Here is a 25,796-nt window from a genome sequence, read left to right as displayed (position 1 = left end):
ACACAGTGGTTGGGACAGACAAGCAGGGTGGGTACAAGCACCAAGCATCCACCACCTGGCAGCCTGGGCTGAGCCCCAGGGGGTCTGGGCATAGGAAGCTGGCTCTGGTGGCTGGAGCATGAGCTGGTGCAGAGGGACATGGGCTTTTCAGGTTGTCTCAAAGGCTTGTGAGACTTCACTCAGCTGCCAAACCGGGCTGCCAGTCAGGAATATTCCTCTCCCTCCGCAGGAAGGACTCTCTCCTGGTCTCGGGTTCAGCTGGAAGCATTTCATGGAATCACAGAATCAGAGAATGGATTGGAAGGAGCCTCCAGTCCACCCCCCCTGCCAAAGCAGGGTCACCCAGGGCAGGTCACACGGGAGCACGTCCAGGTGGCTTTGGAATCCCTCCAGAGGAGACTCCACAACCTCTCTGGGCAGCCTGCTCCAGGGCTCCAGCACCCTCACAGTGAAGAAGTTAATTCTCCTGTTGAGGTGGAGCTTCCTGTGCTGCAGAGCACCAAGCTGCCTGCCTGGCCCTGCTCAGCAGCTTGGACCACCTGCCCACCTCGTGGGGTGAGGACACCTTCCAGGTCTTTTGGTGCCCTTTAAGCAGAGCAGAGAAGCAGCAATGCTCACTGCTCCGTGACTTTGGCAGGAGAGCTGCTCAGCTCTTCTTCCCTGCCCTCTGGTAGGCAGCATGGGCTGGCACTGCTCCCCCCCAGCTGTAAAACCTCAGCATTCAGCCCAGCTCCATTGCTCCACTCTTGCAGAGCTGCTGCCCAGCCTTTCCCCCTGCTCACAGACCCGGAACGCACGGGGGGAAGCCTCCCCTAACGCAGCGGTGATCTCTAAGCCAGGGGAAGTATCATTTTGCTGGGGGTGTAGCTTGCTTTGAGCGGTTCAGTTCCCTTGCTGCAGCCTCTGCTGCACATCTCCATCCAGCTGAGAGGAGAATCACCATCCTGTGTGCAAGAGCAGCCAGGGCTCCCTGCCCGGCGCGCCGCTCACAGCACCCCTGCGCCTGCTGCATGCTCAGCCACGGGCTCCAGGATGCTGCACCTCAAAGTCCAGTTTCTGGATGACTCCCAGAAGATCTTTGTGGTGGATGTAAGTGGGTTTCATGCTCTTGCTGGGTTTGAGGGGATGATTGCTGTCGTGGTGGGTGCTGTGGATAATTGTTTGCAGGCTCTGCTGCGGGGAAGGGCTGCGTGGCCTCCGATACCTGCCGGGGGGAGGCTTGAAACAAGCAATCAACAAAACCCAGAACAGAATAAAAAAGCCACAGCAAAACTAAAGCTCAAGTCCCTAACAAGAGGTTAGGGCACTGGTAGCTAAGTGTCTTCCAACACCAGCACGCTCCTGCTCTCCCCTCTTTCTGGAGATGCAGGAATGGCTCTTGCTCATCTGGGGGCATCTTTTGGAAGCCTGCTAACAGGGTGGGATGCTCTTGACAAGCGTTGAGTTCTGTTCTCCTTTGTCTGGCTGCCAGCATAAGCATTGAACAGGCAAGACAGAATTTGGGGACAGGCTTGGAACTGGATCTTTAACCAAATTACCAACCATCTGCATGCACCTCCAGCTGGGCATTCAGCTGGGGAAGAAAAGCAGCTCCTGCGAAGAGCTGAGGAGAAAACCCCCTCGCTGCCTCTTGTTTTCTGCATCCTCTCATCAACAACTCACACTTGATAACTGCTAGTTCTGAATGCTGCCTGCTGAAACAGGTTTTCAATGCAAAGAGCTCTACCTGTGCTGTGGGATGTAGAGATGTATGTGGGCTGCTGGAACTGCAGCTGTGTGTTGGGAGCACCTCTGCAGAGCTGTGACCGAGTGTCTCCTGGAGAGTACAGTCTGACCATCACAGTAGCTAACTGATTTGAGTCATTCAATGGATCCATCCTAGCACGTGTCTGCACCTGCTCTGGGACCAGAGAGTTTCCTGTGGTTTGGTTTTTTGCAGGCTCTGTCAGGTTGCTCAGCCCTGGTCTCCCAGCACAGCCTGAGAGTTGCTCAGTCTCAGGCGTTCTGCTCAGCCTCCCTTCGGCTCAGCAGCAATTGCAGGGAGGAGAGCTGCAAGGCAATTCCATCCCTGGGCACAGGAGGGAACTTGTGTGATTGACTTTAATTAATGTACCCTAGACTTTGAGAGTCAGCTCAAGGATGAGCCATGTCATTCAGAAATGCCTTTGTCTGTCTTTCTGATTAGCTCAGGCCACAGGGAGAGACAATTTGAGAGCTGCTGCTGGTACAGCGTTGCTGCTTTCTCCTCTTTCCTTCCCATCTCTGCTTTCTTATTTGCCCCAAACACTTCCAGCACTATGGCTCTGACAAAGAGCTTCCATTAGAGGAACTCCTGGGCATCTCCTTTCTGAGCAGTGTTGGAAACCCCTTGCAGGCATTTAGTGCATTTGCTGCAGCAAGGGTAGGATAAATGAGTCACTGAATGAGTGACTTCTCCAGCATAAAAGGACTGCTCTGGGCTAAGTTTTGAGTGGATATTTCAAGTCTCCCTTCCTAAACCTCTCCTGACTCTGGAAAGCTCTTTTGAATGTGCAGAGCTTAAGTACAATGGGAGGGGAAAGGGCAAGAGAGGGAGAAGGCAGCAGGCCTGATTCACCCTCTGCCTGCACTTGGCACACACTGTGGCAAGGTCTCATTTCCAGCCTGAGTCCCTCTCCTAGTGCTGGGTGTGGACCTGGGAAGGTTTTTGCCTCCATCCTCATCCTCACCAACAGCTGAGACCTGGCACCCTCCCCACAGCCACTGAGCTCCCAGGATTTCCTTTGGCTGGTACCCAGGATGGCACTGACAAGCCAAGTCTGAGCCCCCCAGGGTGAGGGGAGCTTGGCACAGCTGAGCCCTCCCAGCTGGACACCCCCAGGGTTCAGCCAGGGCATGGAGAGGACCTTTGTCACTGTGAGAGTACTGAGCCTGGAGCAGGCTGCCCAGAGGGGTGGTGGGGTCTCCTCTGAAGATTTCCAAACCTACCAGGCTCTGCCAGGTGCTGCCCAATGCCAGCACAAGGGGCAGTGGTGGGAGCTGAGGCAGAGGAAGTGCCATGGACACAGGAGGAAACATTTTGTCCCTGTGAGGGTGCCAGAGCCCTGGAGCAGGCTGCCCAGGGGGGCTGTGGAGTCTCCTCTGGAGATATTCCAGCCCCACCTGGATGTGTTCTGTGTGCCCTGCCCTGGGTGACCCTGCCCTGGCAGGGGCTGGGACTGGGTGAGCTCTGGAGGTCCAGCCCCTGATGTTCAGTGAAACAACTTTGCTGAGATGCTGCCAGCCACCCCAGTGAGCCCTGTGCCTTGCACCAGGAGGGCACCAGGATGCTCTGCCCCACTGCCTGAGCACAGTCACAGGTCAGCCTTTAATGGGTTTCTTGCACTGTGAGAAGATTCCTTGCCCCCACTCTGCACACCCTGCATACCTCTCACCAGCAAAGTCACTGCTCTGCCCTGCTCTCTGAAAGGCTTCATGCAAAGCAGCCCTGAGCCTGAGCAGCCTCAGGAGCCATCCCCCAGCAGCACAAGAAGGGTGAACAACTCTGCAGCCTGGGCAGACAAAGCTTCTGCTACTGCAATTTGCTCCAGGGCAAGAGGCAGTGGGAAGGAAACAGAAAAGGCAGAAAGAAAAAGCAAACCAAACAAGGCCAGAAAAATGAATTGCTGCAGGGCAACCCCTGCTGTGCTCCTGAGTCCCCTGTGGGGAGCAGGCAGGTGGGGATCCGTGCACAGGAGGTGTGCACCGCTGCCTGCACACAAGCCGCTGCCAGCAGGGCACAGGCAGCAGGAAGGCTGGGGGCTTTGGGGAGCTGGTCGAGGCCTCGTCCCTGCAGGCTGCAGAAATGTGGTGCTGAGGGCCATGGGTTAGCCCCAGCCTAGGCAGGGTCAGGGGATGGTTGGGCTGGATGATCTGCAAGGGCTTTACCAACCAACAGGATTCCATGGTTCTGTGGCACTGGGTGGCAGCTGTGGCTGTGCAGAAGACACCAACTGAGGGACATGGACTGAGAACTGGTTGAAGGGAAGAAGTCAGAGAGTTGTGGTCAATGGGACAGTGTCTAGTTGGAGGCCTGTGTCTAGTGGAGTCCCTCAGGGGTTGTGCTGCCATTCACCCTGACCTGGAGAGGCTGAGAGCTGAGCAGGGAGCAATGGAATGAGATTAAATAGGCTGGGGACTGAGCTGCTGGAGAGCAGTGAAGGAGGAAAGGACCTGGGGGTCCTGGAGGTTGACCATGAGCCAGCAATGAGCTCTGGTGGCCAAGAAGGCCAAGGGCAGCCTGGGCTGGACTAGAAGGGCTCTGGTCAGTAGGTCAGAGAGGTTCTCCTCCCCCTCTGCTCTGCCCTGCTGAGGCCGCAGCTGGAATCTTGTGTCCAGTTCTGGGCCCCTCAGGTCAGGAAGGAGCTCAGGGAACTGCTGGAGAGAGTCCAGCACAGAGCCACAAAGATGCTGCAGGCAGTGCAACATCTTCCTCAGGAGGAGAGCCTGAGGGAGCTGAGGGCTCTGGAGCTTGGAGAGGAGGAGCCTGAGGGTGAGCTCCTTGCTGGGGATAAAGCTGTGCAGGGGCAGTGCCCAGAGGCTGGAGCCAGGCTCTGCTGGGGGATGCCCAATGCCAGCACAAGGGGCAGTGGTGGAAGCTGAGGCAGAGGACGTGCCATGGACACAGGAGGAAACATTTTGTCCCTGTGAGGGTGCCAGAGCCCTGGAGCAGGCTGCCCAGGGGGGCTGTGGAGTCTCCTTCTGTGGCAACCTTCCAAGCCCACCTGGCTGTGCTCCTGTGTGAGCTGCCCTGGGTGACCCTGCCCTGGCAGGGGCCTGGACTGGGTGAGCTCTGGAGGTCCCTCCCAGCCCCTGGCATGCTGTGGCTCTGTGACATCTCCTGAGCTGGTGGGGAAGGACCACAGCAAATCCCACAGGCAGTTGCTCCCCTGTGACCCACAGTCCTGGGTGCTGCAGGGAGCGCTGTAGGAAGGTGGCTGTGCTGTGCCATTGGACCTGGAGTGCTGCCTGTGTCCTTCAGGGATGTCCCCAGTGGCACTCACATTGCTCTCTGCCTCTTGCTTTCCTGCCCTCCTGGCAGCCAAGCCATGTCCAGCGTGGGGAGCAGGAGCCAGCACAGTCTCTTCTTCCTACCACTCTCACCACGGAGCTTTCTGCCTGGGGCTGCTAACCTGGTGCTGCCACATCACCAAAGGCACATTTAGGGCTGCCCAGTCCCACAGGTCATGCTCCTGCCTCACTCCCTGCCCCTCCAGCACATCCACACTTCTCTTGCCTGCTGCTGTCCCCTGGTGCTTGCAGCACTGCAGGTCGGGGCCCTGAGCCAGGAACCATCTTCAGACGTTGGTGAATTCTCAACCTTTCAAGTGGAGTGTGGGAAGGGAAGGAGGAAAGTAGCTGGAGATAACACTGTCATGAGGGCTTACAGTTCAGCATGAGGTCTGCAAGGGCTCCTGGGGACATGTAACCCAGCAGCAGCAGCTGAGGGAATACCTCTGGTGGTTGTTCTACCTTGTGTCACACGTGGTGACACAGCCCCAGGATGGGACACCTGCAAGCACCACTCTGCAAGAAGAAAGCCTCTGCTTTCAGCCCATGCTCTGCACCCCAGGGCTGGGTCTTCCCAGCCAGCAGGTTTTACTGGGAATGGGGCTTGCCCTCTTCCCTCAGCACCTGCCCCAGGCAGTGCTGGGCTGGGAGCAGAGCAGGTGGTTCCCAGCAGACATGTGGTGGGTAACAAGCCAGTAAGCAATGCTTGTCTCTCCTGGATGCCTGACAAAGGCCAAAGCCTTTCATGCTGGGCAGTTCTGGCCTGGAAGTCCCCATCTGTAATAGTTTTAATCCCCCCTGTGAGCTGGTGATTTCCAGGAGAAGCAGGAGTGCTGCAGAGCCAAGGCTGCTGTTACTCTATCACTTCTCAGCAGCCTTTCAGCACGGAGCCAGCAATTCCACCCCAGGAGGAGCTGTGCAAGGTGCTTATTAGTGTGCAGAGGCAGCAGCAGCAGGCAGGCTCCCTCCTGTCCCTGGCACAGGGAGCTGCAGCCTGCCCCCACCTCCAGCACTCCAAATGCTGCAATTTGACAGCTGTCTGAGCTGGCTCCTCTGCTCCAGCTCTCTCTGCCACTAACCTCTCATCATTCCTGGGCTGCTTTGCATGAGCTGATAAAAGGGGTACCAGGGCTGATGCTGGAGTAGGTCACAGAGTCACAGCATGCCAGGGGCTGAGAGGGACCTCCAGAGCTCACCCAGTCCAGGCCCCTGCCAGGGCAGGGTCACCCAGGGCAGCTCACACAGGAGCACAGCCAGGTGGGCTTGGAAGATCTCCACAGAAGGAGACTCCACAGCCCCCCTGGGCAGCCTGCTCCAGGGCTCTGGCACCCTCACAGGGACAAAATGTTTCCTCCTGTGTCCATGGCACTTCCTCTGCCTCAGCTTCCACCACTGCCCCTTGTGCTGGCATTGGGCATCCCCCAGCAGAGCCTGGCTCCAGCCTCTGGGCACTGCCCCTGCACAGCTTTATCCCCAGCAAGGAGCTCACCCTCAGGCTCCTCCTCTCCAAGCCACAGAGCCCTCAGCTCCCTCAGGCTCTCCTCCTGAGGAAGATGTTCCACTGCCTGCAGCATCTTTGTGGCTCTGTGCTGGACTCTCTCCAGCAGTTCCCTGAGGTCCTTCCTGACCTGAGGGGCCCAGAACTGGACACAGTATTCCAGCTGTGGCCTCAGCAGGGCAGAGCAGAGGGGGAGGAGAACCTCTCTGACCTGCTGACCACAGCCCTTCTGATCCACCCCAAGCTGCCCTTGGCCTTCTTGGCCACCAGAGCTCATTGCTGGCTCATGGTCAACCTCCAGGACCCCCAGGTCCTTTTCCCCTTCACTGCCCTCCATCATCAGGTTCATTCTTGGTGCTCCCTGGAGCAGCTGGGGGCCTCTTGGGTTGCTCCCCAGCAGTGTCACACAGCACAGCAACAAGTCAGGTGAAACACCCTCTGAGTGTTTCTGATGACTGGGAAGAATTCCTGCCTGGGCTCCCTTATCGACACGCAGTGCCACTGAATTGACCTTGCTTATAAAGCACAGGGCTGGCCCAAGGCCCCAGGCCCAGGATCTCCACAGGCTTCTGCTGCTGTTGATGACCATGAGCTGCAAAAGCAGCTTGTGCCTACCGCTGTCAGGGCACACAGGCCTGCTGTGCAAGTTTGGGGTGCTCCCCATTGCCCCACATCAGACACATTTGTAACAGGCAGATGGTTATCCTGGGGTAGAGCTGCCTGGACAGTCCTGGCTGCAAATCTGAACCAAAAGCAAGATAAGCCTTGCATTGCCTTGCCTTGCCTTGCCTTGCTTTGCCTTGCCTTGCCTTGCTTTGCCTTGCCTTGCTTTGCCTTGCCTTGACTTGCTTTGCCTTGCTTTGCCTTGCCTTGCCTTGCTTTGCCTTGCCTTGCTTTGCCTTGCTTTGCCTTGCCTTGCCTTGCTTTGCCTTGCCTTGCCTTGCCTTGCTTTGCCTTGCCTTGCCTTGCCTTGCCTTGCCTTGCCTTGCTTTGCCTTGCCTTGCCTTGCCTTTGCTTTGCTTTGCTTTGCTTTGCCTTGCCTTGCCTTGCTTTGCCTTGCCTTGCCTTGCCTTGCTTTGCCTTGCCTTGCTTTGCCTTGCCTTGCCTTGCTTTGCCTTGCCTTGCCTTGCCTTGCCTTGCCTTGCCTTGCCTTGCTTTGCCTTGCCTTGCCTTGCCTTGCCTTGCTTTGCCTTGCCTTGCCTTGCTTTGCCTTGCCTTGCCTTGCCTTGCCTTGCCTTGCCCTGCTTTGCCTTGCCTTGCCTTGCTTTGCCTTGCCTTGCTTTGCCTTGCTTTGCCTTGCCTTGCCTTGCTTTGCTTTGCTTTGCTTTGCTTTGCCTTGCCTTGCCTTGCTTTGCCTTGCCTTGCTTTGCCTTGCTTTGCCTTGCCTTGCCTTGCCTTGCTTTGCCTTGCCTTGCTTTGCCTTGCCTTGCCTTGCTTTGCCTTGCCTTGCCTTGCCTTGCCTTGCTTTGCCTTGCCTTGCCTTGCTTTGCCTTGCCTTGCTTTGCCTTGCCTTGCCTTGCTTTGCCTTTTCTTGCCTTGCCTTTTCTTGCCTTGCCTTGCCTTGCTTTGCCTTGCCTTGCCTTGCCTTGCCTTGCCTTGCTTTTTCTTGCCTTGCCTTGCTTTGCCTTGCCTTGCCTTGCCTTGCCTTGCCTTGCCTTGCCTTGCCTTGCTTTGCCTTGCCTTGCTTTGCCTTGCCTTGCCTTGCCTTGCCTTGCCTTGCCTTGCCTTGCTTTGCCTTGCCTTGCCTTGCCTTGCTTTGCCTTGCCTTGCCTTGCCTTGCCTTGCCTTGCCTTGCCTTGCTTTGCCTTGCCTTGCCTTGCTTTGCCTTGCCTTGCCTTGCCTTGCCTTGCTTTGCCTTGCCTTGCCTTGCCTTGCCTTGCTTTGCCTTGCCTTGCCTTGCCTTGCCTTGCTTTGCCTTGCCTTGCCTTGCTTTGCCTTGCCTTGCCTTGCCTTGCCTTGCCTTGCCCTGCTTTGCCTTGCCTTGCCTTGCCTTGCTTTGCCTTGCCTTGCCTTGCCTTGCCTTTTCTTGCCTTGCCTTGCCTTTTCTTGCCTTGCCTTGCCTTGCCTTGCTTTGCCTTGCCTTGCCTTGCCTTGCCTTGCTTTGCCTTGCCTTGCCTTGCCTTGCCTTGCTTTGCCTTGCCTTGCCTTGCTTTGCCTTTTCTTGCCTTGCCTTTTCTTGCTTTGCCTTGCCTTGCCTTGCCTTGCCTTGCCTTGCCTTGCCTTGCTTTTTCTTGCCTTTTCTTGCTTTGCCTTGCCTTGCCTTGCCTTGCCTTGCCTTGCTTTGCCTTGCCTTGCTTTGCCTTGCCTTGCCTTGCTTTGCCTTGCCTTGCCTTGCCTTGCCTTGCTTTGCCTTGCCTTGCCTTGCCTTGCCTTGCTTTGCCTTGCCTTGCCTTGCTTTGCCTTGCCTTGCCTTGCCTTGCTTTGCCTTGCCTTGCCTTGCCCTGCTTTGCCTTGCCTTGCCTTGCTTTGCCTTGCCTTGCCTTGCCTTGCCTTGCCTTGCCTTGCCTTACCCTGCCTTGCCTTGCCTTGCCTTGCTTTGCCTTGCCTTGCCTTGCCCTGCCTTGCCTTGCCTTGCCCTGCTTTGCCTTGCCTTGCCTTGCCTTGCCTTGCCTTTTCTTGCCTTGCCTTGCCTTGCCTTGCCTTGCTTTGCCTTGCCTTGCCTTGCCTTGCCTTTTCTTGCCTTGCCTTGCCTTGCCTTGCCTTGCCTTGCCTTGCCTTGCCTTTTCTTGCCTTGCCTTGCCTTGCCTTGCCTTGCTTTTTCTTGCCTTGCCTTGCCTTGCCTTGCCTTGCCTTGCCTTGCCTTGCCTTGCTTTGCCTTGCCTTGCCTTGCCTTGCTTTGCCTTGCCTTGCCTTGCTTTGCCTTGCCTTGCCTTGCCTTGCCTTGCCTTGCTTTGCCTTGCCCTGCTTTGCCTTGCCTTGCCTTGCTTTGCCTTGCCTTGCTTTGCCTTGCCTTGCCTTGCCCTGCTTTGCCTTGCCTTGCCTTGCTTTGCCTTGCCTTGCCTTGCCTTGCCTTGCTTTGCCTTGCCTTGCTTTGCCTTGCCTTGCCTTGCCCTGCTTTGCCTTGCCTTGCCTTGCTTTGCCTTGCCTTGCCTTGCCTTGCCTTGCCTTGCCTTTTCTTGCCTTGCCTTGCCTTGCCTTGCCTTGCCTTGCCTTGCCTTGCCTTGCTTTTTCTTGCCTTGCTTTGCCTTGCCTTGCCTTTCTTTGCCTTGCCTTGCCTTGCCTTGCCTTGCTTTGCCTTGCCTTGCTTTGCCTTGCCTTGCCTTGCTTTGCCTTGCCTTGCCTTGCCTTGCCTTGCTTTGCCTTGCCTTGCCTTTCTTTGCCTTGCCTTGCCTTGCCTTCCCTTGCCTTGCCTTGCCTTTTCTTGCCTTGCCTTGCCTTGCCTTGCCTTTCCTTGCCTTGCCTTGCCTTTCCTTGCCTTGCCTTGCCTTGCCTTCCCTCCCCTCCCCTTCCCTCCCTTCCCTTCCCAGAGCACACAGTGTGCAGCTGGCCTGTCCCAGATGCCAAACCCAGCAGCATTTATTGAATAAGGTTTGGGAAGTTAGAAGCCAGGAAAGTCCTTGGAGTGCAGGCAGGGAGTGAAAACCTCTCTGCAAGTGCTGTCACCGCTGCTCTCAGCAGTTCCTAACCTGCTGCCTCTCTGTTGTCTTTGGCAGCAAAAATCCTGCGGGAAAGGGCTGTTCAGCCTCACCTGCAGCCACCTCAACCTTGTGGAGAAGGAGTACTTTGGGCTGGAGTTTCGCAGCCAGGCTGGGAACCAGGTGAGTGCTGCACCCTGCTGCCGCCCGCGGCGCCTGGGGCGTCCTAGCACCTCCCTGAAATACCAGGTGGAAAATGGCAGCAGAGAGCTCGGTCCCGATGCCAAAAGCCCTTGAGGAGGGGAGTTAGCTATAAAGGGAGCCAGGAGCTGGCTGGCATTTGTGCAGGACCCTTGCTGCAGCAGCTGAGCTGCCCCACGTTTGTGTGCTGCCTGCTAGCACCACACTGCTGCTGCTGCTTTCCTTCTCCCCTGCCTGCTCTGCCCTTTATTTACCCAGCTCTCAATTGCCTTATTTCAGGTCTGGTTGGAACCACTCAAACCCATAACAAAGCAAGTCAAAAGTAAGTGTTTTGAGAGTAAGATTCTTCTAAAGCACTGCCAGTGGCAGGCCAGTGCAGGCTCACTTCTGCTTGGGGTCAGGGCTCTGCCTGGGCACAGGGCTCTGCTTTCCAGCGTGCAGCTGAGCTCCTTTGATAGCAGGGCAGGACTGGTGGCAAAGACACAGCAGAAAAGCTGCTGCCTTGGCAGCCTGCTCCCTGCCCCAGCTTAGGCTGTGCTGGTAACAACCTGGCAGCCTGGCAGAGGAGCTGCCTGCATGTGTGTGAGCATTGCTGTGCTGGCAGAGGTGCAGGCATCGCTCCTGCCTGCCCTCCTGTCCCCTCTGCAGCTCAGATGCCTGCCTGGGGTGGGGGTTAGATATGAATTGGGGTTATCCCTAAACTGGGGTGAGCCATAAAGCTGGGTGAGCTGTGGAGTGGGGACATCCATGAAGGGAGGTTATCTCTGCAGTGGGGTTAGCTGTGAAGAGAGTTAGCCATGAAGTGGAATTAGCAGTGGAGGGAGGTTAGCCATGAAGGGAGGTTAGCCATGAAATGGAGTTAGCCCTAAAGTGGAGTTAGCCATGAAGGGAGGTTAGCCATGAAGGGAGGATGTCCTTGCAGTGGGGTTAGCTGAAGGCTGGGGCTAGCCCTGTACCTCGCAGGCTCTGCCACTCCTCCAGCCCTAGCCCCCCCAGCCTCCCCCATGCCACTGCATGGAGATGCTGAATTCAGGCTCAGCATCTCCTGCCATGCCCACAGCCAACATGAACACGGTGCCTCTTTCAGCTGATGCCTGCTTCCCCCCTGCAGTGAACCAAACAATCATTTCCCCAAAGCTAGGGTGATGAGGAGGTGGTCAAGGGCATGAGACCCCAGTATTTGCCAGGGCAGGGGGCTGCAGGGCAGGGGGCTGCAGGGCAGTGTCTGCAGGAGTTGCCTTGTCCAGGGAAAGCTTTTCTAGGTGCAGCAGAAATGGGATTCTTTCAGGCACTGATTTTCTTCCCCATCTTCCTTCTGACCTGAGCCTCCAGGAGCACCTGAAGGTGTGGTGCTGAGGGCCATGGTTCAGCTCCAGCCTTGGCAGAGTTAGAGACTGGTTGGACTGGGTGACCTTAAAGGGCTTCCCCAACCAAAGAGATTCTATGATCCCACAACGTGCCAGTGCCTATGAAACTGCCTCCCTCCACACTCCTTGGCTTGGCCTTTGCTGCTTGCCCTCACTCCTCCTACCATAAAGCTTTTCCCAGCCAGCCTCCTGTGGAGCTGCTGCATCCCAAGTGCTTGGAGGGCAAGCTACAGCCATGCACTGGGGCCATGCCCCCCGGCACCACTGCGTGCAGGCCCTGCTCCTGGCTCTTGCAGCTCTCTGGGACACGTTCTCTCAGTGTGGTTTTGGTGTCACTGGGAACACTGGTGGGGTGCTGGGCAGGCTGGTTGGCGGGGGCAGGCTGGGGTCCCTGAGGTTCAGGGTTCCAGGCCTGATTCTTAAGGGTAACTCACTCCATAAGGGGACAGCAATGTGTTGTGAGTTGTGAGTGTTCTGACAGCCATGGCAAAGCAAACTCATGCAGGTGTTGTGTTTTAAGATCCTAAGGAGGTTCTTTTCAAATTTATGGTGAAATTTTTCCCAGTGGACCCCGGGCACCTGAGAGAAGAGCTGACCAGGTACAGTCCTTGTTCTGTTGCCTTCTTACCACCCAGCCCTGAATTGTGGCAGCTGTGAAGGATGGATTGAATTCCCCATCTTCACCCACCTGCACCTGCCTGTGAGCTGGGATTATCCCAGGCACTGGAAGAGCTCTGTGCTTTACAGAGTGTCTCTTCCTGATCCTCTGTTGCTAAACAAATCCACTTGAAGGATTAGCTGCCTTGGGGGCTGCACTTTGGTCCCTGACAAACACTTCAGGGGCTGAGCACCAAGCCTGGCTTTGCTCAGTCTAGCTCCTGCCTCAAGCTGCCTTCTGAAAGAACTTTAGTTTTCATCCTTAAAAATTACTTTGCTAGCTCCTACACTTCACGGCAAAGTTTGTGCCCAGGGATGGAGACAAACGCTAAGACAACCTCAGCCCCAGGAGGTGCAAACACCCTCCAGAGCACGGAGGAATGCTACCGCTCAAACCTCCCAGTGGCGGTTTCAGTGGCAGGGACATCCTGGTCGTGGGGGTGCTCAGCCGCAGCCTTCTGCAGGGGCTGTGCCCTCCTCCTGCGACCCCGCGGACCTGCGTCCTTTGGGCTGAAACCTGTGCCAAGGGCAGGGAGAGGTGCGGGGACAGCCTGCACGGAGCCCTCACTGCTCAGCCCAGCCCCTGGCTCCCTGCTGAGCCCTCATCCCCCCACCAGGGCATGCTCCTGTCCCCCTCCGCAGGTACCTCTTCACCCTCCAGATCAAGAAGGACCTAGCCCTGGGGCGGCTGCCCTGCAGCGACAAGAGCGCGGCGCTGCTCGTCTCCCTCCTGCTGCAGTGTAAGGGCAGGGCAGCGCCGCAAGGCTGCTGCCTCCTCCTGCGGGACAGCTGGGGGCAGCGGGGCTCTGGCTGCATTGCCAGGGGTCCCCCCCCCCCGAGGCAGACACCCCTCACAGCCTCACCCATGCCCTCCTCATGTCTTCCCCCGCAGCCGAGCTGGGTGACTTCCACGAGGAGACAGACCAGCAGCACCTGGTGATGCACAGGTACCTGCCCAACCAGGAGTATCTGGACAACAAAATCCTGCACTACCACCGCAGGCACGGGTAAGGGCTGCCCCCTGCCACAGCTGCCACCCACGGCACCTGCTGGCTGCCTGCCGAAGGAGCTGTTCCCACTAGCAGCCAGGGCTGCCGGGGGGGCGATGCCAGTGTGGGCACTCCCACCGTGACATTTTTGCAGCCCACTTCAGCAGATCCCTTCTCACTCTTGTTGCTGGAGCAGGTCCAGAGAAGGGCAACCAAGCTGGGGAAGGGTCTGGAGAACAGGGCTGGGGAGGAGCAGCTGAGGGAGCTGGGGGTGTTCAGTGTGGGGAAGAGGAGGCTGAGGGAGACCTCACTGCTCTCTGCAGCTCCCTGAGAGGAGGCTGCAGTCAGCTGGGGGTTGGGCTCTGCTCCCTGCTCTCAGGTGATAGGAGAGGCAATGGTATGAAACTGTGCCAGGGGAGGGTTAGGTTGGAGAGGAGGAAAAATGTCTTTGGTGCCAGAGTGGTCAGGGCCTGGCAGAGGCTGCCCAGGGAGGTGGTGGAGTCCCCATGCCTGGAGGGGCTCCAGAACCCTGTGGCCATGGCACCTGGGGCCATGGTTTGGTGGCCATGGTGGGGCTGGGTTGCTGGCCGGCCATCAAGGACTCGATGACGTTTCCAGCCCTAATGATTCTCTGCTTCTCTGCCGAGTCCCAACACGCCTGTGCCTGCAGGGGGAAGACGCCTGCCGAGTCGGACGTGCAGCTGCTGGACGTGGCCAGGAAGCTGGAGATGTATGGGATCCGCCCCCACCCTGCCAGCGACGGAGAGGGCACCCAGATCAACCTGGCCGTCACACACATGGGGGTGCTGGTCCTGAGGGTGAGCACAGGGCTCAGGCCACCGGCCAGCGCCCAGGCAGGGTTTGGGCAGCACCTTCAGTTGGTGGGGAGGGGGTGGTGGGTTGAAATTCCTTCCCCCCGTCCCCGACATTACATTTGCCAGACCAGCTCAGCTGGAAGCAAATGAAAGCTGTAGTTCCAAGTGAAGAAACTAGGAGTGGGGAGATTCAGATTGGCTGTGAGGAAGAAGTTGTTCCCCAGGAGGGTGGTGAGAGCCTGGCACAGGCTGCCCAGGGAGGTGGTGGCAGCCTCCTGCCTGGAGGTGTTTGCAGCCAGGCTGGAGGTGGCTGTGAGCAGCCTGCTGTGGTGTGAGGTGTCCCTGCCCATGGCAGGGGTTGGGACTGGCTGAGCCCTGAGGTCCCTGCCAACCCTGGCAATTGCATGCCCTACAATGAAATGCAATGAGTAGGTACCACACATACAGTGTTTACAATATTTACAGGTATTTACAATCAATGAGCAGCACCAGGACGCCCCTGGGCAAAGACCTGGGGAGCTGCTAACAGCTTCTCCCTCCCTGCCTCCCTCTTCCCCCTCTGTACACGAAGGCACAAGAGAAAGGGGCAGAGAGACACTAGAACTCAGCCCAGACAATGCAGCCACGGTCAGGCAGAAGCCAGTTAGTACGTCTCGGAACGAAGAAGGCAAGAAGAGCGAGATACTGTTTTGTGCAGCGAGTTTGAATCCTTTATCTCTCCCGATGGCTTTGTTCAGCCCGATCGTTGTTGTCCTTCGCCCCCCAGCAGTGATCCATTTACATTCTCCTGCTTTCTGTTCAAGATCTGTGAAAAAGATTTCGAAGGCATAGCCTGAAACTGCCACAGGAGGGACACCAAACCCTCCCAAACCCTCCGGGAGGGAGCGTGCCCTGGCAGCCCCCCGCTGTGGCGGTGGTGCTCCGGGGCGCTGCCGAGGGGCTCGCCCCGATGCTTCCAGCCGCGCCGGCTGCCTGCTGCCGGAGCTGCCGCGGCTCTGCTGGCTCTTGCCGCAGCGACGGTGGCTGCGCAAGCACCGCGGGGGACAGGGCTGGCTCACATGTGTCCCCTGTATAATCTCCCAGTGCAAATAGCCACCTCCTGCCTGGGTAATTACCCAAGGCTGCAATCACGGCGGGGCTGCAGAGTAAATAGAGACTTGTCAGAGCCGGCTGAAGCAGCGCTTGCCTCCCACACCACCTCATTTCCACCTGGGAACGTCTTACCAGAGCAGAAAGGGAGGCAAAAAAGGAATCCTAACCGTGGTTCTGCTGCTCCTAATGAGCACTGCCAGCCCCAGCTGTTTGTTCAGAGGCTTAAACACCCCTCAGGCAGCATTAGAGCATCTGTGATCCCACTCAAATATGGTCATGCTCAGAAAGCTGACAGGGTCTCGGGGCCACAACTCTACCTGGTCCTGCTGGGACATGAGTGCTGCGTGGCTGTAGCTAAACGAATGGGCAATGCTCATGAGGGGTAGGGTCCACTTGCTGCCTGCTCAGGCTGTCACAAGGGGAGCTGAACTCTGCTGCACTTGCCAGCAAAGGAGAGGAGGGTCTTGCTCTCAACAGGGAGCTCATTTTGCATTGATTTGTGTCAGCACAGATGAGACTTCCTGCCTTGACCTCTGTAGGGTTCATCTCGGGCTCCCAGAGTTTATGGATAGCTTCGGTACTTGAGAGCAGCCTTGAGAAGGCCTTGGGGGTGTCAGGTGGTGACAAAGTGCCCAGGAGCCAGCAGTGGTCCCTGGCAGCCCAGAGCCAGCTGAGTGCTGAGCTGCAGCCAGAGCAGGGAGAGCAGCAGCACAGGGAGGGGATTCTGCCCCTCTGCTCTGCTCTGCTCAGAGCCCACCTGCAGCACTGCCTCCAGCTCTGGGCCCCCAGCACAAGAAGGACCTGGAGCTGCTGGAGAGGCTCCAGAGGAGGCCACCAAGATGCTCAGAGGCTGCAGAACCTCCCCTGTGGGGCCAGGCTGGGAGAGTTGGGGCTGTTCAGCCTGCAGAAGAGAAGGCTCCAGGCAGACCTCAGAGCAGCCTGCCAGGACCTGAAGGGCTCCAGAAGAGCTGGGGAGGGACTTGTGACAAGGGCTGGGAGTGCCTTGTGACAAGGGCTGGGAGTGCCAGGCTGAGGAACAATGGCTTTGAGCTGGGAGAGGGGAGACTGAGCCTGGAGATGAGGAAGGAATTGTTGAGAGTGAGGCTGGGGAGACTCTGGCACAGGCTGCCCAGGGAGGCTGTGGCTGCCTCCTGCCTGGAGGTGTTGAAGGCCAGGCTGGATGAGGCCCTGAGCAGCCTGTGCTGGGGGAAGGGGTCCCTGCCCATGGCAGGGGGCTGGAGCTGGATGATCTTGAAGGACCCTTCCAACCCAATCTATGAGTTAAACTCTGAACCTCAGTTCCTACTTTTGGATCCCAACCAGCAAGTCCCACCCTCAGCAGCAGCAAGAACCACGTCGACGTCTTGTGTCGTTGCCCTGCAAGTCTGGCTTGCCCCATCCTGCTCTAAGTGCTGTGCCCATCCTCTGCAGGGCAATACAAAGATCAACACATTCAACTGGTCCAAGATCCGCAAGCTGAGTTTCAAGAGGAAGCATTTTCTCATCAAGCTGCACCCAAACATCTCTGTGAGTACCACGCTGCAGGCAGCAGCCAGGCTCAGCGCAGCTGGGCAGAGGGGCAGCCCCCAGGGCCTCTGATCTGGAATAAAAGCCACTTCTGCAGCTCGCAGGTGACTCTCCTTGGGCGTGGTGTGTGCCACCCCCTCATGTGCCCGAGGCCAGGGCCGCCGAAGCCCGGTGTGATCCCTCGGGGCTGCGGAGGCGGAGGGCAGAGCCTGCCCCGTGCGCCCAGCGCCGGCTCTCTTGTCTCTGGCCACGCAGGCGCTGTGCAAGGACACGCTGGAGTTCACCATGGCGAGCCGGGATGCCTGCAAGGCTTTCTGGAAGACCTGTGTGGAGTACCACGCCTTCTTCAGGCTGTCTGAAGAGCCCAAGTCAAAGCCCAAAGCCCTCCTGTGCAGCAAGGGCTCCAGTTTCCGCTACAGGTAACACAGGAGGGGAGGAAGGGCTTGGGGATGGCTCCGAGGCTTCTTTCTGTTCTGTCTGGGTGTGAGGGGATGATGCCCAGCTGCTTTTCCTGGAGAGAGCACCTCCCTGCTCCTGCCGTGTGCCCTTGCCTCCCCTGGGATGTGGGGCTGGGGACATTTAGGCTTGATCTTAGAAGTTCTTCACAGCAAGAGAGATTGCCCTTTGGGATGGGCTGCCCAGGAGGTAGTGGGGTGAACATCCCTGGAGGTGTTTAAGCAAAGCCTGGCTGAGGCACTCGGTGCCATGGTCTGGTTGATTGGTTAGGGTTGGGTGATTGGTTGGACTTGGTGATCTCGGCTGTGAGTCTGTGATTCTGCTCATACCTCTCCCCCCTTGCTGCAGTGGGAGGACACAGAGGCAGCTGCTGGAGCATGGGAGGAAGGCAAAGATGAAGAGTCTGCCCTTTGAGAGGTACCTGGGGGGGGCATGGAGGGGAAAGGTGCCCGGGTGGGGGCTGGGCGTGCACCCACCTGGGCCCTTGTCCTCGCAGGAAGCACTACGCATCCCGCTACGACGAGAGGCAGTGCCGCTCCTCCCCGGACCTCCTGACCGACGTCTCCAAGCAGGTATTTCCCCTCAGCACACTCAGAGGGGTTTGGTCTGGGGTTTGGTGGGGGTTTTCTGGCGGGGGGAGCGGGTCTTGGTGTTGCAGCTCTTGGTGGAGCAGCCCTTGGTGGAGCAGACTGGAGGTCAGACCAAACCCTCAGCTTTGCAGGCTCACTCTGCTTGGCCCCCCTGCCTGGTTGAGGGTCTGGGCACCCACCCACCCCCTACCCTCTGCCCCTGCCCAGGTGGAGGAGCTGCGCCTGGCCTACGGCAGCCGGGGGTCCTACCACGCCAACGGGGTGCACGCCTCCGAGCCCACGCTGGACAGCCGGCGCCGCAACTCTGCCCTGGAGGTGACCTTCGCTGCCGAGCTGGAGCGCTCCAAGCCCGAACCGGCCCTCGCCTTCCTGCCCCACTCCAAAAGCTCCTCTGCCTTCCCCGTGCTCTATGCTGAGCTGGAGCTGGAGCGGGCATGGGAGCTGGCTGACCCCTTCAGTGCCAGGAACCCCCTCACCTCCTTCCGCCCCCACCACCAGTTCTCCGGCAACAGCAAAAGCACCTCGGTGGGCAACATGCGGGAGGTGAGCGCCCGGCCGCTGGTGTACACGGATGTGCCATGCCCCCAGCCTGCAGCCGCCACGGCCCCGCAGATCCTCTTCTACCTGGACAAGCCCCCGCAGCCCCCGTGCCGTGCGCCGGTGCCCGGCGAGGAGGACGCAGCCGGTGGGTACAGCCCCGTGGCCGCGCAGCCCCTCAGGCGGAGCCCCAGCGGCGCTTGGGCCAGGGAGCTGCACCGAGAGGCGGCGGGCACGGCGGTGGGCACGGCGGCGGGCACAAACGTTGTCGCAGCTGGGGAGAGCAGACCGCTGGCTCGCTCCTTCGATTATGGCCTTCAGGAGCAACCTCCCAAGCGGTCGTGGAGCCAGTCGGACATGAAAGCCATCCGCTTCCCCTACGGCTCCGAGTTCAGGCCCCTGGGCCCTTGCCCGGCGCTGAGCAGCCGCAGGCTTGGCCTCTTTCGGCCGGGGCCGCGGCGCTGCGCCGAGCGCTACGTGGGCAGCAGCACCGAGTCCAGCGACTCGGACTCCGACCTCCTGGCCGCCGACTACTGCTCGCCCTACGGCCACCGGCTGCGCTCGCCCATGACCCGTGTGCGCCTGTCCTCGGGCAGCCTCCAGCTGGACGAGGAAGAGGAGGAGGTGTCCTTTGCCACTGGCGCTGCTGCCCAGGAGAGGACTTCCAGGGGCACCGGCAGGTATTTCACCTAGGTGCCTGACCGTGGCCGGAGGAAGCAGGAGATGGCCAGCGCCGGCCTGGGGCCACGGAAGGTGACACTGACATTGAGGGCTGCTTGTGAGGCAGCGGCGGGGCTTGTGTTGTGTGAGTGCTCCTAGCTGTAGAGTTAACGGGCAGCGGGCAGAGTACCCATCCCCCGCACCGTGCTGCGAAGCTGGTGCGACACTGAGGGGGGTCCTGCTCCCGGCAGAGGGCCCAGGGCTCTTCTAAAGCCCTGCACAGCTCATGTGTCCTGCCTGAGCTGGTGGCTGCTGGCCAGGCTTGGTGCTGGGCTGCTGGAGTCTCTGCTGCGGGGATGGAGCACAGCCAAAACGGAGCAGCTGCTCTGCCAGCTGCAGGGAAGCACACTGCTGGGAGGGGGCTTTGAGGCCCATCTGGTGAGGAGCAGAACGGTGAGAGGAGGCTGCTCCTGCAGCTGCCCCCCTCACAGACATGGCTCATGCCCCACGACAGAGCCCATCCCCTGCCTCTCCTCCTTCCAACACCCCGAGGATGAGGTTGCATGTGTGGAGTGCCCCTTGTGATGCTTGGAGCCATGGAGAGAGGAAACTGCTCTGTCTCCTCCCTGCCTTCTTCCCCAGAAAACATCTCTGCAGTGTTTGTGAATCATTTAGCAGCATCCCAGAAGAGGCTCTGGCAAGCAGGTCACTGGATCCTGCACAGATCCTCTTTCTTGCACCCATTAGCTGCCATTCTCTGGCAGCACCTCCAGAGCCCTGGTACCCCAGTGCCCTGCCTAAATTCAGGGCAGCAAAGAAGCTAAGGGGGTCCTTTGCTCTACCAAATCAGGCCTCAGTTAGGCAGCCTGGGGGAAAAAAGATCTCCTGAGGGGGCAGGAGAATGACAGGCAGCTGGTGCTCACCCTTGGCATGGGAAGGCTGCCGTAACCATGGTGCTTCCAAACGTTCCTCCGCCGCACCAGCACAACGTGATTCTTACCAGGGCTGCCTGGAGCTGTAGAGAAGGAGCAGGAGAAGGGGTTGGTCACATCCCTGGGACAGCTGGAGGGGGATTCCTGACTTACACATTGCTCCCTCAGGGGGAAAATGTATACAGATACTTCCTGGGACTACTTTTGCTGCAGGAAGTCATTGTCCTAATCCCACACAAAATCCACTCAGAAAACCGGAGGATGGTGACACCTCTGTAAGCTTTCAGGGGAGGGTTTTGTTGCTGCTCTTCAAGAACAACCTCAGAAATACCTGTGAAGATTCTTGGCTGCAAAGAGAGGGAGAACCCAGTAAACCCACAGCTGAGAAACCACTGCAGCCTGCTGGGATCCATCCCAGCAACCAGGAAACTGGGAGAAAGGCTGAAAAGAGGAGAGAAGAGAAACGGAGCTGGGTGATGGCTGCTGCTCACTCTGTGCATCACTGCCCTCTGCTTCAGAAACTGGACAATAAAATTCAGTTGTTAACACCCGAGTTTCGGGTTCCTCTTTCTGCCCTGTGGCATCTGCATCCCTAGCCCTGCAGGCACCCCCAGGCCGCCTTCCCCTGTGCCTCCCAGCTGCCAGGGAGCTCTCCTTGCTGCGTGGGCTTGTCGGGCTGCTTTGCCTCTCCTGCAACAGCTTGCTGGCTCCCTCTGTGCCTGCACTGTCTCAGAAGCTGGAGAGACTCACAGAGACAACAGATCCCAGGATGTCAGGGGTTGGAAGGGACCTCTGGAGATCTTCCAATCCAACCCCTGCCAGAGCAGGAGCAGAAAATCCAGCACAGGTCACACAGGAACACATCCAGACAGGGCTGCAAAGGCTCCAGAGAAGGAGACTCCACAACCTCTCTGGGCAGCCTGCTCCAGGGCTCTGGGACCCTCACAGTGCAGAAGTTCCTCCTCCTGTTCAGGTGGAACCTCCTATGCTGCAGTTTCCATCCATTGCCTCTTGGCCTATCTCAGGGCACAGTGAGCAGAGCCTGGCCCTGTCCCCTCCTTCCTGACCCCCAGCCCTCAGCTATTGATAGACATTGATCAGATCCCTCTCAGCCTTCTCCTCTCCAGACTGAACACCCCCCAGGGCTCTCAGCCTCTCCTCCCCAGGCAGTCTCCAGTCCCTCCAGCATCCTTGTAGCCTCCCTTGGACTCTCTCCAGGAGATCCAGCAGATTTAAGGAAGCTGTTAGATTATGTAGGAATCAAATTAGAGAGGCAAAGGCCCAGCTGGAACTGAAGCTGAGCACCTCTGTGAGAGACAATAAAAAGCATTGTTACACATACATTAACCCTAAAAAGAAGGGCAAGAAGAGCCTGCACTCCTTATTGGAGCTGGAGGGGAACACAGTGACTGAAGACCAGGAAAAGGCTGAGGTCCTGAACACCTTCTTTGCCTCAATGTTTAACAGCAAGGCAGGAGCTCAGGACCAGTGGCCTCCTGAGCTGGGCAATGGGGTCGGGGAGCAGTGTGATGCCCTGGAAATCCATGAGGAATTAGTTGGGGACCTGCTGAGCCTCTTGGACACTCACAAGTCCATGGGGCCGGATGGGATCCATCCTAGGGTGCTGAGGGAGCTGGCAGATGAGCTGCCAAGCCGCTCTCCATCATTCTCCTCCAGTCCTGGCTCACTGGAGAGGTCCCAGGTGACTGACACTGGCCAAGGTGGTCCCCATCCACAAGAAGGGTCGGATGGAGGAACCTGGAAACTCCAGGCCTGGCAGCCTGACCTCAGTGCCAGGGAAAGTGATGGAGCAGATTATCCTGGGGGCAATAACTGCACCTGAAGGATGGCCAAGGGCTCAGGTCCAGCCAGCATGGATTTAGGCAGGGCAGGTCCTGCCTCTCCAACCTGATCTCCTTCCATGCCCAGGTGACTGCCTGGGGGCTGTGGGGCAGGCTGTGGATGTGGTCTGCCTGAACCTCAGCAAGGCCTTTGACACCATCCCCCCCAGCAAGCTCCTGGCCAAGCTGTCAGCCCCTGGCTTGGACAGCAGCTCTCTGAGCTGGGTTAGGAACTGGCTGGAGGCTGAGCCCAGAGAGTGGTGGTGAATGGTGCCACAGCCAGCTGGCAGCCAGGCACCAGTGGTGTGCCCCAGGGATCAGTGCTGGGCCCCATGCTCTTTAACATCTTCACTGATGATCTGGAGGAGGGGGTTGAGTCAGACATCAGCAAGTTTGCAGATGACACTAAGCTGGGAGCAGAGGTTGGTCAGTTAGAGGCCAGAAGGGCTCTGCAGAGGGACCTCGGCCGACTGGACAGATGGGCAGAGGCCAACAGGATGGCATTCAACAAGTCCAAGTGCCAGGGGCTGCACTTTGGCCACAACAACCCCCTGCAGAGCTACAGGCTGGGGACAGAGTGGCTGAGAGCTGCCAAACAGAGAGGGACCTGGGGGTGCTGATTGACAGCTGCCTAAACATGAGCCAGCAGTGTGCCCAGGGGGCCAAGAGGGCCAATGGCATCCTGGCCTGCATCAGGAAGAGTGTGGCCAGCAGGAGCAGGGAGGTCATTGTGCCCTGTGCTCAGCACTGCTCAGGCCACACCTTGAGTCCTGTGTCCAGTTCTGGGCTACTCAGGTCAGGAAAGAGGTTGAGCTGCTGGAAGGTGTCCAGAGAAGGGCAACAAAGCTGGGGAGGGGTCTGGAGCACAGCCCTGGGAGGAGAGGCTGAGGGAGCTGGGGTTGCTTAGCCTGGAGAAGAGGAGGCTCAGGGGAGACCTTCTTGCTCTGTGCAACTCCCTGCAGGGTAGTTGTAGCCAGGTGGGGGTTGGTCTCTTCTCCCAGGCAGCCAGCACCAGAACAAGAGGACACAGTCTCAAGCTGTGCCAGGGGAGGTTTAGGCTAGAGGTGAAGAGAAAGTTCTTCATAGAAAGAAGAATTGGCCATTGGAATGTGCTGCCCAGGGAGGTGGTGGAGTCACCATCCCTGGAGGTGTTCAAGAGGGGACTGGATGTGGCACTTGGTGCCATGGTCTGGTCATGAGGTCAGTGGTGACAGGTTGGACTGGATGATCCTCGAGGTCTCTTCCAGCCTTGGTGATACTGTGAGACTGTGATCCCTGTCCCTCCAGAACTGGGGAGCCCAGAGCTGGATGCAATATTCCAGGTGAGGTCTCAGCAGGGCAGAGCAGAGGGGAAGGAGATCCCTGAACGCTGGGCGAGCAGCCACATTCTGCACGTGTTGCACAAAGGAATAGATCAGATCAACATGAGGAGATGCTCTAAGGTTTGTTTTCACTGCTGCTGACCCTGTGCTGGAGAAGCTGTGAACTGCAGGGCCCCCTCAGGCTGCTCTGGCACATGTCCTGCTGGAAAAAAGGGAGTTGCTTCTTCCCGTTCCCAAAGCTCTGCACTTCGGATAGAGAAAGGGCTGCCCCTGAACACGGTGGGGGCAGCCCATAGGCACTGTCATGGGGGGGAAGCAGAAAAGCAGCAGTGCCTCAGAGGGCACACACAGAATGGTTTAGGCTGGAAGAGACTTTAGGGATCAGCTACTCCAAGCCCCTGCCATGGGCAGGGACCCCTCCCACCAGCACAGGCTGCTCAAGGCCTCATCCAGCCTGGCCTGAAACACCTCCAGGCAGGAGGCAGCCACAGCCTCCCTGGGCAGCCTGTGCCAGAGTCTCCCCAGCCTCACTCTCAACAATTCCTTCCTCATCTCCAGGCTCAGTCTCCCCTCTCCCAGCTCAAAGCCATTGTTCCTCAGCCTGGCACTCCCAGCCCTTGTCACAAGTCCCTCCCCAGCTCTCCTGGAGCCCTTCAGGTCCTGGCAGGCTGCTCTGAGGTCTCCCTGGAGCCTTCTCTTCTCCAGGCTGAACAGCCCCAGCTCTCCCAGCCTGGCCCCACAGGGGAGGTTCTGCAGCCTCTGCTCATCTCAGTGTCCTCCTCTGGAGCCTCTCCAGCAGCTCCAGGTCCTTCTTGTGCTGGGGGCCCAGAGCTGGAGGCAGTGCTGCAGGTGGGGGCTGAGCAGAGCAGAGCAGAGGGGCAGAATCCCCTCCCTGTGCTGCTGCTCTCCCTGCTCTGGCTGCAGCTCAGTACTCAGCTGGCTCTGGGCTGCCAGGGACCACTGCTGGCTCTGGGCTGCCAGGGACCACTGCTGGCTCCTGGGGACTTGGAGCACCCCCAAGGCCTTCTCCTCAAGGCTGCTCTTGAGCCACTCTTAGCCCAGTTACTGTTGTACTTGCCCCTAAAGGGACCCTAAGCTCAGGGAAAGCTGCAGTAACACAGCTCCTGAAAGCACGTGGAGACACAGGTAAGGGCTGGCCCTGATCAGGTCTACCTTGAGCACATCCCAGGACATGCAGTCCCCCAGAGAGGGACTGGGATCAACGTGCAGCCACTCTGCCCTGGGCTCCAGAAGCTGCCAGCTCTGCTGTTCAGGGTGTGCTGGGAATCAGCCCTGGGAAGGAGAAACAAGGACTTGGGAAACTATTTTTGGCTGTTTCCATTGAGCAGAGAGCACTGGGGCACAGCACATGCACAGCCTGAGCACAGCCTCCCACCCCCTGGTCAGCAACAGCAGCTCCTGGGTGAGGGACAGCAATTACCATCTCCATGCTCCAGCCAGGGCTTAGCTTTCTTGGGACTGACTGAAAGAAAGGAACCAGCCCAGAGAGCTGTGGCTCAGGTGCAAGGAACAACTGAGATAAGCCTTGAGTGAGTCCTGCCCCACAGGCCCTGCTCAGCTCTGTTCATCCCAAAGAGGTCACAACATGGATTGCAGTGACACCAGGGGAGAAAAGAAGGATGGGGAGAGGCCAGAGAGTGGTTTGGTGGCAGTGAAAGGGGGGACAGCAGAACTGGAAAATGGACACTTGTGCAGCCCTGGCATGAGCAAGGAGTAGCACAGGGGGAGGAGGCACAGCAACAATAGGGTCAGAGCATTGAGCAACTCAGAGCTTCAGGGCTGAAGTAAACAGGGCTCACCTCTCACTGCCAGACAAAGCTGATCTGGAATGCAGGTGCAGGAGTTTCCTGATGTTGAACTAGCAGTAGGAAAGCAAATCTCCTCCATGGCTTTGTGAGGGTTGGTAACTACTGCTACAAGTGATGATAAGGAGGGAACAGTTCCATCCTCTCCCAAGTGTACACCTACAAGATGCCCTAGAGCATGTGGTTAGTGTCCTTGGGTGCTGGCTCTGGGCTTTCTGCACTCTGATGCTGTGACTGAAGGCTGCATCTATATGGAAGGTTAGGGGTTGGAAGGAACCTTAAAAGATATCCAGCCCAAGCCCCTGCCAGAGCAGGGTCACCCAGGGCAGGGCACACAGAACACATCCAGGGGGTTGGAAAGGCTCCAGAGCAGGAGACTCCACAGCCTCTCTGGGCAGCCTGCTCCAGGGCTCAGCAGCCTCACAGGGACAGAGGTTTCCCTCCTGCTCCCCTGGCACCTCCTCTGCTCCAGAGCAGGGGGACAGAACCCCCTCCCTGTGCTGCTGCTCACACCTGTGACCATGCCTGTCTGTACCTTCACTCCACAGTGCCCCGACACCTCAACCACAGCCACTGGCCATGTACACTGTCCAAGCACACAGAATCACAGGATGTCAGGGGTGGGATGGGACCTCTGGAGATCACCCAGTCCAACCCCCCCCTGCCAGAGCAGGGTCACCCAGGAACACATCCAGGTGGCTTTGGAAAGGCTCCAGAGAAGGAGACTCCACAACCTCTCTGGGCAGCCTGCTGCAGGGCTCAGCACCCTCACAGGTCCTGAAGATTCCTCTTCAGCATCAAACTGCCCCCTGGGGATGCTCCATCCGTTGGGTGCTGTAGCAGCTGGTAGGTGCTCTCCAGGAAAGAACAGCATGGGGAGGAA

At 58.4% G+C, this 25,796-nt stretch overlaps 1 protein-coding gene across 1 annotated transcript; it reads left to right on the top strand.

Moving 5' to 3' along the window:
- Positions 1-1,032: 1,032 nt before the first annotated feature.
- FRMD7 (FERM domain containing 7) lies at positions 1,033-19,028 on the top strand. The gene is made up of 11 exons (XM_054169484.1): positions 1,033-1,089; positions 10,180-10,284; positions 10,582-10,624; positions 12,944-13,066; positions 13,219-13,333; positions 13,986-14,133; positions 16,654-16,749; positions 17,005-17,168; positions 17,554-17,622; positions 17,702-17,777; positions 18,003-19,028. Exons 1-11 carry the CDS (start codon positions 1,033-1,035, stop codon positions 19,023-19,025), a joined length of 2,019 nt encoding a protein of 672 aa, XP_054025459.1. The 3' UTR covers positions 19,026-19,028.
- Positions 19,029-25,796: the final 6,768 nt, after the last annotated feature.

Source organism: Dryobates pubescens, chromosome 18 (assembly GCF_014839835.1).
Source record: "Dryobates pubescens isolate bDryPub1 chromosome 18, bDryPub1.pri, whole genome shotgun sequence".
Taxonomy (NCBI): domain Eukaryota; kingdom Metazoa; phylum Chordata; class Aves; order Piciformes; family Picidae; genus Dryobates; species Dryobates pubescens.
Note: the sequence above shows the minus strand (reverse complement) of the source record. Positions and strands in the feature narration are given on the sequence as shown.